The sequence below is a fragment of the Cladophialophora bantiana genome, assembly GCF_000835475.1.
Source record: "Cladophialophora bantiana CBS 173.52 unplaced genomic scaffold supercont1.9, whole genome shotgun sequence".
Lineage (NCBI taxonomy): Eukaryota > Fungi > Ascomycota > Eurotiomycetes > Chaetothyriales > Herpotrichiellaceae > Cladophialophora > Cladophialophora bantiana.
Window position 1 is genome coordinate 609,302 of NW_015971583.1, and position 16,102 is coordinate 625,403.

Consider the following 16,102-nt stretch of genomic DNA (forward strand, 5'->3'; position numbering starts at 1 on the left):
CTCTTTGGGCAAAATGCCAAATTCTCCGCAGAAAATGCTTTGGTTGATGAAGAGAAGACCTTCAACCTTCAAAAAAAGGTCGGAGGTTTTATCAGCAGGGCGCCTCTTCAAGTGCTCAAACGCTTCAGCTATCTCCTCTTCCAGCATGCCTCTGGTTAATCCTCGTCTTCGAATCTTTTTGATCTTTTTCCAGATTCCAGATCGAGAGATTTCCATCTCATTCTGCGTTTCAGATCATTGGCTTGAGATACCGTCTATTGGACGCTTGTCCCTCGCATTGAGGTCATCGTTTCTTTGAGACTTTTCATCGATTTCATGACAAACGCTGCAGCGCCCCCATTGACTTCGGAGCCACCAGCCCATTCTGTCACCGGCGCAAGCTCTTCGCTGACTTTGAGTTGAGACGCACTTCTAATTGACCCGACTAGCATATCCGCGGACCCCCTACCTCTGTCAATGAGCATGTGTGTTTTGTTCAGCGACAACTGGGTTTAGTCTTGTGTTTTCCAATAGAGTCTTAGGGCCGCTGCAGCCTCAGACACCAAGTAAGGCGATGGTTCTTGGATAACAGCCCCCTTAGCTGCTGCAAGAATGTGTTGCTTGTGAAAGACAGTGCAGTCTGCGGGTATAGCAAGAGCAATGCGAATATTCTGCGCTTTTCAAGAAGCAGTCTCTTAAGGTCCAAGGACTGCTCGGATTTGGGCCAAGGGAGCGCCTGGTGGTTGGTGATGGTGAATTTGACGACACGTCGAAGGAGCCACTGTAAATGCTGCGAACACGGCCGAAGGGGGACCATGGTCTCTTGGAAGTCTTCTTCGTTTCCAGGGTTTTCGTCTGGCTCATGGTGAGTGCCGAATTCAACAACAGCAATTTTCATATCCAAGTTTACATTCTCAATTCCTCCTTGCAGCTCTGGCAACTCATCAACAGGCTTCCTCCGTGCTGTCATGGGGCCCTTGTAAATCATGGGCTTGAAATGCTGAATGATCTCATGAGCATCAATCTCATCGTTCTTGAGTGCTTCGTCCACCTCACGGTCAAACAGCGGTATGCGGATCGACTGTCTACTTCCCCTCTGTGTTGTGGACTTGAAAGCAATTTGGGACCGGACAAAGGACTTACCATTGGGAAATCTCACGATCTCACATGAGCAACATTCGTCCGGAAGAGTCTTGCCGTTGACGGTAGCCTTTTTGATGACGCGTATTGATGTCTTGCAGGATTCTGTGCCCGGATCGAGAGACACTCGAAGATGGTACGAGATCTTCTTCTTGGGCTAGCATTCCATACGGAGGTAATTAATGGAATGATACAGAAAAGAAAATAAAATAAAAAGGAAACGCCTTGTCGAATTCTTCCAGTTCCTTTCCCCACCATTTCTTGATGGGAGAATAGCAGCAGGGAGTAATGGATATATATTGGCGATATAAGTTCAAGAGAGACACTTTACGATGGGTATATATACAAGTGGATAGAATTTATTGACGTTGTACGAGTTTCGTTGGTCTGGATGAAGAAAGAAGCAAAGGAAGAGGAGGAAGAGGAGGACGAAGAACGACAGTGGAGAAAAACTCTCTTTTTAGTTTTCTAATATCTTTGCTACTTGCCGGTACTTGCTGTACCAAAGCTCAAAGATGTGATGTTGGATCGGAGCTGTCCGACCAAAGACTGAGTAAATGAATGAAGAGGCAGGCCACTTCCACACTGTGAATCATTCCCGCCCAAATCAGCGTATGGATACCTTTTCTTGTCGGTCTCCAGTACATGGTGGCACCTCTGCGATTCCTAACTCTTCCTGTCCCGTCATTCAAATCCGCTTCAACAAACCCATACCCGTATGAACAATCACATTCATTTCCATCAAGACATCATCAAGCGCCACAAGCACTAATCCACGCGATTCGCATACCCCTTCCATTGGTCTTGTTTTCTTCTCAATAGCTCGGCCAGGCGGAAAAGTATGATATCCTCTAATGGTTCATGGCTGAGCCTTCCCATCCCTCACGGCATCAATTCTCTGCCTTTCTTGGGGCTCCAGGTTGTCATAGTACCTTTCAGCCAACCCTCCTTCCCAACTGTCCAAACCAACCTTATCCTTTACCGCAATAAATGGGCTCCGATACACACTAGCCATGCCTTTGTGTTTCTGAATATAGTACCCCGCTACTCTTGCCCAAAATCCACCCTTTGCAACCCAATCGCTCAGCTGCTTCGGCACGGGACGATCATTGATGAGCAAGCCGGTGGGTCCAAGCGGCCGTTTCTCAAGAGACTGGACAAGTAGAGGGGACGGATCGGCCATAGGAGGCGGCGGAGGATATTGGATTGCCGAGGAATGTGGTTGAATTGGTTTTGGGATTGGAAGCTGGGGCTTGTGTTGCATCAGCATGCTCCCATGGCCACTAGTGTTGAGTGGATCGTAAATCGAGCGCTTGGGAATGTAACTGCTGATTTGCAGAGGATTAATACTCGCAGCAGGGAACGGTGCCATATCGTGTATCATGTCTAGATCCATCATGTCCATTGAAGAGGACCTCTTTAACCCCATGTGATTCAAAGGGAGAGGGATGGATGATGCCAAACCTAGCCCGGAGAAACTTCCTCTCGCCGAGCGATGGCCAGCACTAGATCCGGGTGGACTGATCTGCGTGGCATTCGGGTTGATAAATTGAGGAGGGTTCTGCGGATCAAGTGGTTGCATGGAGGGGCTTGCGGCGGACGAGCCTGCGTGCTGCATAAAGGAAGAAGCATCATGTTGTTGATGCAGGCTAGGACTGGGAATCATGTATGAACTGCTTGGTCTGCTACCCGGTGGAGAGTTCTTCTCTGCTTCTCTTTGGGCTTTGATTTGATCAGGGCTCTTAAATGGGTAAGCCGGGTTGGAAATCCGTCGCTGACGTTCGACTTCGGCTGAAGGTGGAGGTGGAAGTGGTTGACTTGTGGCCGCACGGATTGTTTCGATGCGGGATTGTTGATACGGAGTACTTGGAGCCGAAGATCCTGCAGCAGTCTGATTCGAACTGCCGTGGTACGGGAATTGAAGGTGAGATTGTTGGACATACGAAGGAAAGGGAGAAGTGGCTGGGGATTGGGATCGACCATACTGAGGTGTAAGCATAGAGTTAAGACCTGAATTTTGGGGATGTCCAAAACCCGGGCTCCGACTTGCAGCAGCAGGGTTCATCCAATCACTGCTGTATTCGTATTGCTGTGATCGCATGTTTGAATTCATCATTGTGGGACCATAATGACCAGTGTTATCCAGAGCGGTGAAGCTCGGGAAGGGCTCAAACTGCTTGAGCGGCGGCAGTGATGGATCATTTGACCACTCCTTCATATGCTTAGCATGTTGAGATGCTTGCTGTTGGAAGTGTCTCTGACGTTGGACAGCATCATGGTCAATTCCAATAGCAGTATGGCCAATGGAACCGGTGGGGGTCTCTGCGGCGTCCAGCTGTCGAGCTTTGGCTTGCTGTCGCTGGAATATCCGTGCCTGTTCGTTCAGGCGAGCCTCTTGGCCGGTCATGATGTCCCTATACTGCGATCGCTTAATCTGATTGGCGTTGGCTTTTATTGGCTTAATCTGGCTGCTGCCCATTGTGAGATCTTGTGTTGTTCCACTGAACGTTCCTGGAAGGATCGAAGATTGCAGAGCCTGCTTGTCGACTGTCTGTCTGATATTTGCCATTACAGCATTTTTTGCGTTAGAGCTTGCCCGTGGATGGGAAGCAGAGAGTGCTTGACGCTTGGGTTGAGGCGGTGGTGCCATTGCTGTTTTGGGAGGCGCGACAAGGTCGAGGAAGTTCGAGGCAGGGTCATGGACAGGTTTGTCAGGATCGGCGGTATAGAAGGCCTTCCCTTCTGATGACGGCTCTCCCAGATAGATCCACAGTTGCTTTTCCTGGCTGAGGTCGACAGGCTTCTGTGCTTTGTTAACGAGAGGCAGAGCAGAGACAAACTCTGCCCATTCGGTTCTTGGCTCCTCAGTAAACACGTCGCCTGGGCTGGGCTTCTTCTCAGTTGACTCGGGGAGTGAAGCAGTCTTGCCTTGAAGCTCTTCGGGAAGGTCAAGCGCATTTGCACTTGGCTTCTGCAAATACGAGGTGGCAGAGTCGACAAACAGGATCGATGTCGGATCTACCTCTTTTACTTGTTTCAGATCTGGTAGGATCTTCACAAGGACCGAGTCTTGGCCTTCTTCGTACCCAGAAATGACTAGGCCTGCTTCAATGTCGTCGGTGTTGGTGGCTTGAAATTGAATAAGGTCCCCTTCCTTGAGGCTGAACAGAAATCGACGGAATTCGGCATTCTGCCAGCAACTATTTGCGTGATTGCAGGCAGAAAGTTCGCTCGTGATCCTTGTCCGTTTAACCGTGCGATGGAGACGACATCTCCAGTCGAATCCGATATCACGGTACTCCACCCCTTCGTGCCAAACAGCGATTTCGCCCTTATCGACCTGCACACCAGCTTGCATGGCACAGGTCGCGTGGTATGACTTGGTGCATTTGGCCGATGAGCATTGGAAGCACGAACCTTTCTTCAGCCGACACTCGTAGCACTTGAGTTCCAGACGATCTTTGCTGATGTTTTCAACGTTGTAAACCATTTCCCTGCCGTCTTTGCTGGCAATGTAGGTTTCTGGCGTGTACATGGCACAAGTTCTGTGAGCACGCTGACCGTGCGTCGTCGGCAGAAGCTCCTCCCAGGAGAAATCGTTCGGGCACAGACAGCAGGGCTGGTTCTTGCTGACTTTTCTGATTTTGATGATTTTCCTGGCTTTTTTGTTCGGTCCAAGCTCCTTCGAAGGCCGCTTTCTCTTCTGTGGGACTTTGATTTTGCCTCTGTCGCTGCTCGGAGGTGTTGGCAGGTCTATTGGTTCATCCTCATCTTCGTCATCTGTAACCTCAACTTCTTCGAACTCGGGTGTTGGTTCGCCGTTCATCTTTCGAATGAACCATTCCACATCGATGAAGACACTGTCGGCTTCACACTGGCACTTTCGTGCAGTCTTGCCATACTGTAACCAGTTTTCAATGGCGAAATTGACAGACTCTGCGCAGTTATAACCCAAATTGTAGCCAGAATGGTACCCAATTGGAAAGGTGATGATAAACTGGCCTTCTCGATGGACAATTTTGTTGACATTGACACCGAATTTCGATTTGAGTATTGCAGGCGACACCAGATAAGTCTTGTGGCGCAGGAACTGGTCGCAGTTCTTCGCATCTGACGACCAGATAGACTTCATGGCCGCTTCAAACTTGGGCGCGTCTTTTTGAGATATACTGTACCACTGCTTCGGGGCACCGAAGTGAATGTAGTTGATGCTGTAAAGATCCACATCTTCCAGATGCCACGCAAAAGTTGCTCGCCACATTCCAAGGTACAGGTAAGCGGTGTTGACGCCGGGAATTGGTTGGCCCAGAAGGTCAAGCAAGTTGGGTAGTTTCGCGACATTCCATTCCTTGGTATCATCATCAAAAAGAGATCCCGGCATGTCGGCAGCGTACATAGGATTGCTGAAATTCAGACTTTTCCAGTATTTCTCTTCGAGTTCGTCGCAGCGCTCGGGCGTCCACTGATCGTTATCATAGACCCGATAATCAAAATCGCGGAAAGCCTCTTCGTCGATTTCGTCAATGGCCTCGCGAGCATTCCGCAGTCGACGAGCTGCAACGGTGGTTTCCGATCCTTTATTGACACCCAAAGCTTCTTTCTTATTGGCATTTTTGGGTGGTCGTCCCCGTGGTCTGCCAGTGCCAGGCGGTCTGCCTCTCCCTCTCTTGGCCTTGATAGGGGTTGGATCAGCAGTTGCAGATACAGCCTCATCTTCTCCTGCCTCATGGTCCAGGGCGGCTGGCTTCACCTCGGGACTAGTCGGTGTCGGCGGGGCGAGAAGGGTGGAATCGTGATCAGTTGGTTCTTCTTTAATAGTAATGGATTTGGCACGGCTGGAGGCTCTTTTAGAAGCCTCAGGGGTTGCCGATGCTTCGGTTTTCCTGCTGCGAGCAAGGCCTCGTCCGAGTAATTTGTCGGCGTTGAGGCGCTTCTCGCCTCGTTTGGCGGGAGGCTGGTTCTCAGTCTGTTCGCACAGAGATTTCCACTGCGGGAGATTGTAAGACCGCATTTTCTCCATGTTTCGTTGAGTGTAGATCCCCTGGGCACCATGGAATTCTTGCGTGATGGGGTTTTTAATTCTGATAGTCTTGACGATTTCGTCTAGATCTTTCCGCTCACGTTTCCTGTGATACAATCAGTCCTGTGAACCACGGTGAAAGTGGTCTCCGCCAGAGATAATCTGACAACAAGATCTGGTGGGAGAAGCGACATACCATTCTTCAGGAGGATCAATCAGGACGATACCTGACTGCATACCATAAGGATCCACACCCTTGACATATCTTTGAAAGTCCTTGAACTGATCCATTGTCTGTTGTCCATGCTTGTCAGTCTAGTATTCTTTACGTGTACACCACATCGTGCCATAATATCGGGCCGCATGGTACATACTGGCGTAAAGATCGGGACCCCATTCTCATATCTATCCGGTTTGACCTCCGAGAACTGTTCAGCTTCTGCGCCAGCGCGTGCAGCTTCCTCAAATCTCATCCTATTTTCTTCATCTTCAATGTCATCACCAAGTTCGGAGAGGGAGGAACTCGAGGCTGCGTCATCATCCTTGTGACTCCCCTCGTCCGTAGTAGGAGGGGTGTGGACTTGAGGCGGCGCGGGGAGGGACTGGGACATGGGATCTCGATTGTCCAAGGCAGCGGCACCAAGCCCATCGGGGACAGGGAGGGTGGTGGTTGCGGGCAAGGTGACTGCTGCCATGGTCGGAGTGAGGAAGGGCGGAAAAGGCTGGAATCGGGTATCTTGGGGGTGGCGAGCGGACGGGTTCGGTCAGGGCGTGTCCAAGCACATGAAGAGACTTGCAACGAGACCCGTCGCGCCCTCTGACCACGGGCTTTGGCGGGGATACAGAGCGACGTCTATCGTGAAAGAGGGCGCTGTTGATTGTTCTCACGCAGGGACGGACTGGGCTGCGATGGGAGTCGGGACGTTGATCGAGCAGTCCTGGGTCGCGCCCAACCAGGTTTAGCGTGGTGAAGGAACTATCTTCTTGGCATGCGAAGTGCCGGTTATGCATCGGCGCTATTATCAGGCCACTGGAATACCAGCAAAGACCAGCCTGAATACTACATCGTAGGAAACAGTCCTGCGCTGGTGGATACAACATTCTCAAACCTGACAATTTTGGCTGAACTGTTGGCTACAAACTGGATAATGGGCATATCGCTCGCTACTATCTCCAAAGCTTCTGTACCACACATCGCACCTCGTCAAGACATTGTTTGTGGCTGGTGTCATCATCCTGCACCCCGTACGCGCCTCTTCGCAAGCCTCCTGCAAGTAATTGGCTCGCTTGGTCGATCCAGGCACGACACCCCGGACCGGCCTGGGACTGCGAATGCGAACCATCCCCCGCAAACGCACACAAAACCCCTTGTGCTGCCAGGTTTTCCGCCTGGTTAATCATCTCCCCGACCACACATTCCCATTTGCCCAAATGCCGTCCAACCAGCACAATGCCATCCTCCAATTCAGGATTGGGCTCGTACTAGTACTCACTCAAAGCAAGCTTCTTGCCCACAGTCCTCCTCCTCTGTGCAATCTGTTCCGAAGGTTTGGGTTGATCCTTTTTGAGCGCTTGCAACAGCATGCCAGCATCAAAGAAGCCATCTAGAGAGACATCAAGGTCAGAGAAAATCTGCAATCAACGATACGCGAAGGAAAACTTACATCCACCCAACCCATCATCTTCCACCTCTGCCGTATCCAAACTCGTAGGCGTTTGGAAGCCATCAACCTTGGAAGCTTCAGTCTTGATAACCCGGCCGCGAGATTTGAGGCGGCCATCCTTGCCCGCCTTTTCCTCTGCTTCCCTGGCTCGGGTGATCTTGGAGGCAGCAATGTCTTTCGTTTTAGTAGCCCTCAGCAATCTGCGGATTTCATGCAAGTATGATTCCAAGCTGTCTACGAAACGTTGGGTTTGCCGGTGCTTGCTGCTCGCACAAACTGAGATAGAGTCATCCTTGATGATGTACCCGATGCCGAAACCGTCTCCGGAAGTGGGCCCGAAGCCGAAATGGCGCAGTGACGGATTGCCACAGTTGGATGTACTGATGATGGTGTTGTTGATCTTGTCCCAGCCAGGATCACTGAACAGGGCTGGCATATGCTGCAGAGCTGGCGCAGGCGAGCGGCTGGACTCGGTCCCAGTCCGAGAACGGCTGATCGGTGAAGATGTCTCCTCTAGTCGTTTCGGACTACCCAGGTCGCTCATGTCGGTGGGACTAGAATAGCCGTTCGAGCTGAATCCAGCGGTACTGCCAACCTCTGCTGACTCGTCGTTGACCTTGCGCTGCCACACACAGTATAGAGCGTACAGATGCCGGTCTGGACCCTGCGCTTTGCTCGACTCCTTAGTGATGGCGGTATGCTTCTTTGTCGCCGTTCTCAATGCGTCGACCTTCTTTTGAGCGGGGTTGTCAGCCCAAAAAGTTTTGACGAATTCGACGCATTCTGGCGTGACCGTGCGAATGGCCTCCGTCCGACCATGGAAGAACGTCTTGGTCATGGCCGGTTCATAGGTATTCTCAACACGACCGTAGAGACCATAATATGCTGCTTGGAAAGCCATTTGCACAAAAGCATCCGGTGAGAAGCCCATCGAGGTGATGAAATTCTTGCCGTAACCGGCGAAATCTAGCGTCTGGAACTCATTTTGGTTGATGAGGTCCGCCAGCCGTGTCTCCGCGAACCGCAAGGCAATCTGCAATTCAGGGAGCATGTCCCACTCGAGCTTGTGAGGAGTGGTGCTCACATCGCCAAAGCTGTTAGGGTCTCGCTTTGAGGGGTCCGGGCTCTGGCTTGTCCACAACGTCGGCGCTTGACCGTTGATGGACTTTGCAAATCTCAAAATCGTGTCGGTGTACACGTCACTGGCAAAGCGGAGGACAGTGTGGCCGTCCACACCTGTGTGCTCGAAATTGATGCCGGCACTGCCGTTCTTGCAGACAATGATCTGGAGCTTGTCATACCATCTGTTGGTGCAGGTCCCGACTTGAACACCACGCTCGACCTCACTAGTGCCACAAAGCATGTTGCCGCAAAGCTGAGACACATCGGCGGGTTCAGTATAGTCCAAACAGACCACAAACAGGGCCGAATCGACGATACTCAGACAATCCGCATTATTGGAGCCTTCTTCCCTGGTCAAGAGATCTCGCAGGTGGGACCAGACCTTTCGGTTTTCGGTACTAAGCACCCCAATGGCACCTTTAGCAGCCTCCTGGATGGGTGTCTGCTGAGCATCGTCGACGATAACCTGCAGGTTGATGGCAAAGTCCTTTTCCGTCATAATCAGGTCGTTGTTGTCGTCCAGAACGTCAAACCAATAAAACTGACCGCGGCACATAACAACAACATGCTTGGAGTCGGAATCTTGGCCGATGATACAGCCATTCTCCGTCGGTACTCGTGCAGTACCGAAGAGTCGAGAGTATTGGTACATACACAGCGGCGTCCCTCTCAATGTGTCTGGCGGCAGCTCTTCCTTTCTGACTGCCCTGACGAAGCAGAGAGCAGAAATCACCAGAGAGGCCGCCCGTGTGACTTGGTTGTTCCGGGCTGGGGTTGGATCATCCTCAAGAAGAAAGAACGGGTTGAGGTTCAAGACGACGGGGTTGTCATAGTTCAGGTACGAGTCGTACCAAAACTGTTCGATATAGCTAGTTCGGCCCGTGGCATACTTCTTCAATCGGTCTTGCAAATCCTTACCTTCGTTTTCAACGAAGTCCCGAACAGCAGCCTTTGTCTCGTTGTGCTCCGACGGCGACTGGAGCGGAGCGAGAGCATCAAGGTATTTCTTCATAGTCGACTCCAAGTCAGGTATGGGCAACTTCGGAAGCTTGTCCTGCGCAGCAAAGGTGATTCCCTGTTTGGAAAGTTCTTTCTTTAGAGATAAAGGTTCCTTCTCCACCTTGGTATAGGAGTCTGTGGTCTCTTTCGCCGCCTCAAGCGACCGCTCCACTTGACCGTTCGACATATTGGCGTGAACTCCGTTCTCGCGGGAAGAATTGTTCAATGTCTCGTCGAGGGATTTAGGGCGGGCAAAGTATCTGGTTCCTGTCCCTGAGGAAGACATGGTCAATATCTGAATCATGCGTACAGCGCAGCCAGCACAGTGGCAATGTTCAGAAGGCGAAGTGCGGTGCGGTAGAAGTAGTGGCAGTCATGCAAATAGTAAGAGGGCATGAGGAATGCGATTTCCGAGATGGAGGGAAGGCAAGCACGCCCGAAGGTCTGATGAGGAGGAGCACACAGGCTGCGGGAGAGGAAAGAAGGGAGAGAGAAGAGCTCTGGTCTAGAAGAAGTCGCGCAAACTGCATAAATTGTCATCTAGCACAGGGTCAGGACGTCAAGAGGGGTTTTTCACGCCCTCGAACCTTGCCCGAGGGCATCATTCCTCAAAGCACCTCTTACAGAGCCGATCTGTGCATGTGAAAGGGTGCAACAGGGATGGTGGTCGTATGACGATAGCACCTCCCCGGTCCATTCGCGACCGGGAGGTATCGCAAGCAGTGCGAGATTGCGCATGGACAGGGAACAGGTGTGGGCAAGTGGTCACTGTGTGTTTTCGCCGTGGGTGCGTTCGGAGGAAAGGAAAGAGAGGTGGACGTACAAAGAGTTGGAAAAGCGCAGAGCGCAGTCTGACTCGTCAAGAGGCTAAAATCCGCCCGCTTTTTGGGCGGTTTGAGGGGCCGTCAGTGGTCTGAGAAAAACGACCCTCCTAGGGGTGGGAATCGCTGCGCCGCGACAATTGGAGTCAACCGAGGTGGGAGGAAGAGTCAATGAGTCCGAATCAGACTGGAGAACTCTATGTCCGTGTTCGTCTGAAGTTTAGAGAAATAAATGTCCAAAAGAGTTGTCTGCTGCACTTGCAAACTGGGGGGGCAGTCCTGTGGTTCGGCTGATACCAGCACCACCTGTGGCTTAACCAATTTGGAAGCTCTGTGACGTATTTGGATGTCGAACCATCCCAAGCCTCAAGCTGACATCGACTGGGCTTTGCTGCCCTTTAAAGGCTTGCGATCCCGGAGCTTCTAGAACATCTGGAACGAGAACACCGTTCTCGTCCCACTGTTGCGATTCTTCGCCCTTCTCACCAGATCAAGGAACGACGGACGGGTGATCGGAGGGGGCGTGGAACACGATGAAACCGGACCACGAGGAAAACTTCGGTGTCTGACAACGAGGGCATGAGCTGCACTTCCTTTTCTCCGCAAGCCAAACCTGGGGAAAGGAGAACATGGGTGGAAGGGATCGAGAGATGGTGCTAGTGTGCTAACGGGGGCAACGGGGTTCCAGACGCGACTGGAGCCGAAGCCGGGATAAAACCGAGACGAACTCGCCACCTAGCAGACGGAATTTTGGAAGTCTGAACCACTGGGACTCAATTGAGGATTTTGCAAATGCTGTTGATACACTTTTCTGCTTACTTTGCAGACTCGAGCCTCCTTCCTCAGAACCTCGCCTTCCTGGGCACTCTCACCTCCTAAAATGGTCTTCAAGCCGCACTCCCGGTGGTCAAGAATCAAGATCCAGAAAGGCCATGATGTCCAACTCACCCGCGGAACTCCTGGATGGGTACATACAGATGGTGGAGCAACATGCCTGTAGAAAGGAAAGAAAACACTCCCACACTGCTCTCTCATCTGCGCAGCTGCTCACAAACTCACCACCAACACTTTGCACATGGCATTTTACCTGGTCCTAAGCACAAAATAACATGGCCACTGGCTTTGTTGCTTGGGCTTGGAGGTCATCCAATGAATCGTGAGATCATTCAGAAGCGAAGTGCCACTTATAACGTGACAGTGGGCAAGCCTCCAGGTTGTAAGACGTTCGCAGCGTACTCGCCACCAAAATTGCCTATCAAAATCAAGTCAGCAAATCTCTTGCGCGTCAAGAGAGGAAAGGCTGTCAAGTAGACATACCCGGTGGGCTATAGTTGCAGACAGTGAAATAAGGGCTGACATTGCCACCAGTATTGGCCAATCCATTGGGACAATACTGAGTGGCACAACCGACAGCAGTGGTCGATTTCCAGACAATCTGGGAATAATGACCCCATTTTTCGAAGTTGCTCATGTCCGGCTCCACCCCATACGCCGGGTAAAAGTTGATCTCTCCGTTATACATCTCGTCAGTGATCATGGCAGGGATATCTGAGGGAGGAGCGCCAGCGCCAATATTCTGGCCATACCCGCCACCGCCGGTGGAAGTGTCATGAGCATAAACACAGCTGGCGGCGATCTGCGCGGCGATAGAAGCCATCTGGTCACTCCAGGTCAGATGCGGCACGGACGCATTGTCGCGATGCATGTTGTGAGAATCGAGAATTCCCTGCTGATAATCCGAAGAGACAGAGGTGGAGACGGGTGAAGGTGCCGCTTGAGCGGGAGTCGAGGCTTCAGGTGTCGACCAAGAATCAGAGGCTGGAGATGGGGCAGGTGTATCAGCAGGAGCAGAGGTAGGAGAAGGCGACCCGCCACTCCATCCATGCCATTGGCCCCAACTATTCCAATCGTTGCCATCAGGGCTAGCTTGGGCAGATGGAGTGGGTGTATCAGCAGGCGGATAGCCAGTTACTGTGACGGTCACGGTGTACAGGTCGATTTCGGTCACATATTCGCGCTTGTCAAGAGGGGAGGCAACAGCCATACTGGCGCACATGGCGGCGATGGCGAAGGTGGCAACAGTCTTCATCTTGGATGATTGATTGATTGATTAATCGTTGGTAAGTTGATCGAGAGTTGGATTGGAGGTGTCTGTGTGGGCACGAAACAGCAGATGACCGCAGATTTTGAGCGTATGGATTGTCACTGCCCTCTGGCAGAAAAGCAGAAGTCGTTGTTGAGTGACGGTCTGCTGTTGGCCGGAGTGAGCAATGTGCTTCTGTTGACGCAAGTTCTTCACACCAGGTGAGGCAGTATGTGTGGGAATGGACTCTGGTCAAAGAGCTAGGTTGACAATGCACGGACGATCTAGTCCAAACAGCACGGTCACTGACTATGCTTCTGCTTGTGCTTCTTGAGCGACAATTGGGGCAAAATGTGGTTATGTGGCGAAAAGAGCGACTGTCCGATTGTGTGCACCTCGAGAGAGTGAAGAGGGCTCAAAGGGACTGGAGACGAAGGTAAAGGGGTGGCAGATGGCCTAAAGAGGGACTGGAGGTGAGGTGGAAGAAAGGCGGAAGTTGAGAAGTCGAGGCTGTCGAGGTGAAGAGAATGGTAATAAAGGTGAAGCCGCAAGGGGAGTATATTTAGCGGTCTTGATGAAAGCGGGAGTTGGTCTCCTTTGAGACGGTGACCAGTCGGAGAAAAAAGAGCACAAAGACAAGCGGCTCCACGATGGTCCTGCTCCAATTGCGGGCCTGCAGCGACAGGGTCTCGAGGGGCCAGGGTGCGCTTTGGCCTCGCTAGCCTTCGATGCAAGGACTGTTGGCTCCAAGTCGGTACCTGGAGCTTAACCGGACAGGGCCTAATTGCGGCTAGGTCCAGCTAAGGCTATGCCCGACACAGTTGGGTACTGGCGAGTGATGGCGAGTGCGGGGAGCTAGAGAGCCTCGGAGGTTGGGCGGGAGATTTGTCGAAGTGACGATCTGAAGGGCAATCTGGACTGAAACGCCCACGCCGACCAGGGTGGCAGATAATATGCCAGTCTTTGACCACTGCCCAGCGTCGAAGCCAACGAAGTTCGCTAGGCTCACTTGGCCCCAAGAATCACAAAGAGCGAGACAGAAAGAGCGTGGTGCGAAAAGGAGATGAGAGGGAAAAGCAGAGGGCAGAAAGAAAATCAGATAGGAGTGGGCTTTTGAACAAACGGGAAGACACAGAAGAGCACGGTTACAACCTGAGGCCTGGTTTGGAATTTCATTTGGCCCTCTTCTCCTTGTTCCTGAGCAGGCAATCATGTTGCTCGATATATGTACGGGGCGTGGTATTTACATGTCAACTACTGAGTCCTGGTCGACCAGAATGCGCCGAGTTGGAATTTCGGCCGGGAGCCTCTGGATGGTGTCCCTCGTGCTCCCATCTGCGACTTCCCGGCCCCTGCTACCACGCGCCCACAGGTGAGAATCGAGATAATAGATCGATTCCTCGCCAAATTGGACCGCGCCTGGTTGAAACAGCACCCCCCAACCAAGATTCAGTTCCCTACACTGACGTGTTGGCAGGGTTTAGTGGGTGTAGTCGGAGAATAAAGCGGCCGCAGCTTCTAGGGCAGGATTAGGTAGGAGCATCATTGGCACCCACTGACACTGAGAGGGGCACTCAGAGGGGCGTGGCGCCTAGCCGCTTATCAAATTGCTCCCCGGAGATCGGGCTGCTGGGGGGTCAGCGATTGGCCCAGACTGTCGACATTCACATCCCAACCGACAGGGCTCCTCGCTACCTACTTGTTACAGTAATACCCAGTACAACCGATCGCTTGCCCCCGTTTTCGCATTTCTTTTTGGCGGCTCTCTGGTTTGTTTCATCTCCTTGTTCAAAGGCAGACCACTATCAAGCAAGGTGAAGTTGTGTCACGCTATGGACATGTGTGAACTTGTTTGCCATCTAGCTACCATTCCATGGGAGCTAGCTTCTTATATACCGTGTGCAAGCATTCATGTTGAAAAGGGCATTCATCCGCTCCCTCCAGGCTCGCCGTGACCGCGAACATCCTTGCGCTCAGTCGAAAGATCGTCCAGATGGTGAAATGCAGCTGACGTGTCCTATCCAGGTTCAAAAGATGTCGCCGGCCCTGTTCCCTCACCTTTTTCATCGGTCTGCGCCACCGTGTGCCCTCGTCAGCTGTGTTTTCCACGGCATTTCACCACAGACTGGCGCACACTGAAAGAGATAGAAGTACTCACACCGGACGAGCAGAATCGACAGCTCCCAGTTGAGAATCGCTGCGGCTGAAACGTGCTACTCTACGTATCTATTCCTGTTCTCCCTTCCTACCGCCAGGAGACCCCAGTCTGTTGTTTCAGTTACCAGAGCTGAGCTGAAATCTTCTGCCATCTCAACAAGGGAGATTAATCTGATCGGAGCGCCGAGGTGAATACCTGCTTGAAACGGAAATGCAATACGCGCCAAAGTGTACGCCTCTTCACAGCGGCGTCGACGCGAGTTAACAACTGCCCTGCACCTCTGGGTGTCGAGGACTGTATGCTGTCCTACGTCCCCGCGTTACACTTGCACCTTTCAAATTTCTCCCATAACTGTTGAAATCGGTACTTAGGCACTTAAGCTATCTGGTGTAGGGAATTTGTGTGACTTTCAACTTCGCCTCAGGAAATGGTCTCTCCGTCGTCAGTCATCAGCACCAGATGTTGTGGTGAGATATTCAGCTTTTAGGTCCGAAATATCTCGAGCTAACCTGGCAACTGGATCATGCCCACCCCGAATTCTTCGCACCACTCCATTATTTTGTGGTTTCTAACGAGTATCAACTGAATCCATCATCTCACTCTGAAACACGCAGGGAATGCAAGTGCCTGGCGAGATTTTCAAGGTATCTACCTCGAAACGGGCAAGTGAACAACCATCCCTTACCTATATCTATCTTCAGAGCAAACCCTAAGCATCGCAGCCATAGATCCAACAAGGACTCTAGCTTTCAATGCCAACTTAGCACATACCACGTTGTCGCTTGCAGAACATGTTCGAGGGGGCAGGCAGGTACTAACCACTTCATATACCGACAGTAGTACTACATGCCTATATGGCCAGCTTCGAACGTTTGAGCCCTCCACTTTTGTGCTCAATGTACGCATACTTGCAGAAGCACAGGTGCAGTTGCAACACGAACCAATCCACGTACGGAGTTTGGTGCACATCCAGCTATCCGCCGCCAGCTACGATGAACTAGCCTGTCATTTTACTGACGTCGAGACTCTGTATGAACAGCATTGACTATTCTTCAGGCTGCTTTCGACGCATTCTATGGGGATCGCTTCCTGGCCCCAGACTCGCCGAGTCCATGT

At 51.8% G+C, this 16,102-nt stretch overlaps 3 protein-coding genes across 3 annotated transcripts; all 3 read right to left on the minus strand.

The window, feature by feature from the left end:
* Nucleotides 1–517: 517 nt before the first annotated feature.
* Nucleotides 518–6,834, minus strand: Z519_06515 (uncharacterized protein; the record flags this gene model as incomplete). The annotated part of the gene is made up of 4 exons (XM_016764255.1): nt 518–1,276; nt 2,090–6,245; nt 6,336–6,433; nt 6,514–6,834. 4 exons carry the CDS (start codon nt 6,832–6,834, stop codon nt 518–520), a joined length of 5,334 nt encoding a protein of 1,777 aa, XP_016619337.1.
* A 787-nt stretch (nt 6,835–7,621) lies between these two features.
* Z519_06516 (uncharacterized protein) lies at nt 7,622–10,210 on the minus strand (the record flags this gene model as incomplete). Its single annotated transcript, XM_016764256.1, has 2 exons — nt 7,622–7,743; nt 7,804–10,210. 2 exons carry the CDS (start codon nt 10,208–10,210, stop codon nt 7,622–7,624), a joined length of 2,529 nt encoding a protein of 842 aa, XP_016619338.1.
* A 1,719-nt stretch (nt 10,211–11,929) lies between these two features.
* Z519_06517 (uncharacterized protein) lies at nt 11,930–12,834 on the minus strand (the record flags this gene model as incomplete). The annotated part of the gene is made up of 2 exons (XM_016764257.1): nt 11,930–11,997; nt 12,063–12,834. 2 exons carry the CDS (start codon nt 12,832–12,834, stop codon nt 11,930–11,932), a joined length of 840 nt encoding a protein of 279 aa, XP_016619339.1.
* Nucleotides 12,835–16,102: the final 3,268 nt, after the last annotated feature.